The sequence below is a fragment of the Dendrobium catenatum genome, unplaced genomic scaffold, assembly GCF_001605985.2.
Source record: "Dendrobium catenatum unplaced genomic scaffold, ASM160598v2 fragScaff_scaffold_1021, whole genome shotgun sequence".
In the NCBI taxonomy this organism is placed as follows: Eukaryota; Viridiplantae; Streptophyta; class Magnoliopsida; order Asparagales; family Orchidaceae; genus Dendrobium; species Dendrobium catenatum.
In genome coordinates, this window is record NW_021319483.1 from 3,060,479 (window position 1) to 3,063,714 (window position 3,236).

At 41.7% G+C, this 3,236-nt stretch overlaps 1 protein-coding gene across 1 annotated transcript in view; it reads right to left on the reverse strand.

The window, feature by feature from the left end:
• Window positions 1-3,236, reverse strand: part of LOC110106294 — a 24,580-nt gene that overhangs the window by 14,974 nt on the left and 6,370 nt on the right. Inside the window, exons 8-9 of the mRNA XM_028697906.1 lie at window positions 2,812-3,187; window positions 48-2,364 (exon numbers count right to left, since the gene is read on the reverse strand). Of these exons, the coding sequence (XP_028553739.1) occupies window positions 48-2,364; window positions 2,812-3,187 (2,693 nt within the window). The remainder of the gene's footprint in view (window positions 1-47; window positions 2,365-2,811; window positions 3,188-3,236) is intronic.

Below are 3,236 nucleotides of genomic sequence, written 5' to 3' on the forward strand. Positions count from 1 at the left end.
ATAAAGTAGTAGGAGATGAAGAAGAGATACCAAACTCGCCCAATAACCGTTGAAGCCATATGATATCCATTGCAGCAGTTGCGAGTGCGCGATACTCAGCTTCTGTAGAAGACCGTGCAACGGTCTTTTGTTTCTTGACTTGCCAGGAAATGAGGTTGCTGCCTAAGAACGCACAATAACCGGTTGTAGATTTTCGATCAACCGGATCACCAGCCCAATCAAAATCAGAATAAGCAGATAGACGAAGAGTCGTCGCGACCAATGGAAGACCGAAAGAAAGAGTTCCTTTAAGGTAGCGTAGAAGACTCTTAAGAAGCTGAAAGTGAATCTCTTGAGGTTGGTGCATATGCTGGCACAGTCTATTCACAGTATAGGAAATGTCCGGTCTAGTTAAAGTCAAATACTGTAGAGAGCCGACAAGTTGTTTAAATAACTCAGCCTGGGCAATTGGAAGAGAAATGGAGCCGCTGTAAGGTGTTTTGGAGGCTATGGGAGTAGAGATGGGTTTACACTCAGCCATACCAGCTTTTTGCAGAATGTCAGCGGCATATTTGGACTGAGATAAATGGAAACCATCATCCGTATGCAATACTTGCATGCCAAGAAAATAAGATATGCTGCCAAGGTTTTTCATATTAAACCTGTTATGCAATGCTGATAGAAGATGAGTAATAGTGGCGGCATCATTACCAGTTAGTAAGATGTCATCGACATATACCAATATATAAATGATTTTCGCATCCTTATTATATATTAAGAGAGAAGGGTTGGCTGCACTGTGATGAAAACCATAGGTGATAAGATAAGTAGAAAAGGTTTCAAACCATTTGCGAGGAGATTGTTTGAGACCATATAAAGACTTTTTCAAATGGCAAACATAATCCGGATGCAATGAGTCTTTAAAACCAGTAGGTTGAGACATAAAAATTGTGTCAGTAAGAGTCCCATGAAGAAACGCATTCGAAATATCTAGCTGAATCACATTCCATTTAAAAGTGGCAGCAACTATGAGAAAAACACGGATGGTAGGAAGTTTAGCTACAGGACTAAACGTTTGATAGTAATCCAAACCGTATTGTTGATTGCAGCCGAGAGCAACCAAACGAGCTTTATGCCTTGCAATAGAGCCATCGGAGTGATATTTAGTGCGGAAAATCCATTTACATCCCAAGACATTTTGATCGGGGTGTGGGGGAACCAATGTCCATGTTCCCTGTTGTTGTAAAGCAGCAAACTCATTGGACATAGCTTGCCTCCAGACAAGCTGTTTGACAGCCTCTGTATAGCATGTTGGATCAGAAGAAACAACATCAGTGGTCATATTGATAATATGCTTAGGTTTTAAATGCCCAGTCCGTAGCCTAGTAAGCATAGGATGAGTGGATTGATGTAATGGTGGAGCTGATGAGGATGTAATTGGAGGAGGTTGTGATGAGTTGTTAGGCATGAAAGAACTGCCAGGAGAAGATGATTCACGGGATAGAGAAGGAGTGAGATGTGGTTGCAGCAAACTCTGAGGAGTTTTAGGTGGAGACACAGATGCATTTGCTTGTGGAGATGACAGAGACATTGCTGAGGGAGGCAAGTTTTGAACAATGCTTGGGACAAGAAGTGTAGGAGGCGTATAAGTGGGCACAGCAGGGGACGGTGGGGCAGGTTTTGTTAACAGTTGAGTAAAAGGAAAAACTGTTTCAACAAACTTCACATGACGAGATGTGAATATTTTGCCATAATCAATGTTAAAACAGTAATATCCTTTTGTATTGGGTGCATACCCAATAAATACACAAGGTAAGGATCTTGGGTGAAATTTGGTTGAAGCAAGAGAAGGAAGATATGGATAACAAAGACAACCAAATACTTTGAGCGTGGTATAATCAGGAGGTTTGGAATACAAACGATGGAAGGGAGATTGGTGTTGTTTGGAAAGAGGGGGCATCCGATTGATTAAGAACACAGCAGTAGTGACAGAATGAACCCAAAATTGATTGGGTAAGCTTGCATCAAGAAGTAAGGTTCGTGTGGTCTCAAGAATGTGACGGTGTTTGCGCTCCGCAACACCGTTTTGTTCAGGAGTATAAGGACACGTAATTTGATGAAGAATGCCATATTGAGATAAAAGAGATTGAAAAGTTTTAGACACATATTCTCCTCCACCATCAGAGCGCAAGCATTTGATTCGTTTATTGAATTGATTTTCAACTAAACGTTTAAACTGAAGAAAAATAGTTGCAACATCAGATTTTGCTTTTAATGGATATAGCCAAGTATAGCGAGAGAAGTCATCCACAAATAACATATAATATTTAAAACCATGTATTGATAGAAAGGGTGATGGACCCCATACATCGCTATGTATTAAAGCTAAAACATGAGAAGATTTAGACAAAGAAGGAACAAACGGGAACTTGTGACTTTTAGAGCGATCACAAGTATTACATTGACTAGTGGACGACAAAGACAAACATAAGGAACGATCACAATATTTCGGGAGCTGTAGAAGAACAGGATGAGACGGATGACCAAGACGTCGATGCCAGAGTTGAGTATTTGAGCTAATGGCTGAAAAGGTAGATTCGACCCGAGAACGACCTTGCTTAGTTTGAAGAGGATAGAGTCCTCAAGAAGTAGGACCATGAAGGAGAGTTTGGTTGTTCTTCGGGTCCTGAATACGATAACCATTATAATCAAACGTAACAGTACAGGAATTATCCGTAGTAAGACGTTTGACAGAAATTAAATTTTTGGTTAAATGAGGAACAAGATGAAGAGGAGAAAGATGAAGCTTACGGCTAGGAGTGGGTAATAAACCTTGACCAGTATGAGTGATTGGGAGAAAATCCCCATTACCAACCATGACCTGCTTATCACCCTTATACGGTCGGACATTGTACATCTGGTTTGAGTCAGCGGTGAGATGTGCAGTAGCTCCTGTGTCAAGTAACCAATCGGAAGACGATGGTGGAAGTTCAGCGGAGTAAGCAGAAGTAGGAGATTGATAGGTGAAATCACCACGGTACCAGCACTTAACAGCAGAATGACCATACTTGCCGCAAATTTGACATTCCACTGGTGAAGCTGTGGACGGAGTACTTCGGGATGCATTAGTTCGTCCGCGAGGAGGTCGAGACGTGTTCCTTCCACGATAACCACGGCCACGCGAGCGACCACGTTGAGCTGTTAATGCCTGTAGAGATTTCGATGACAGAGATAATTCGCGTACAGATTCAGCCGCT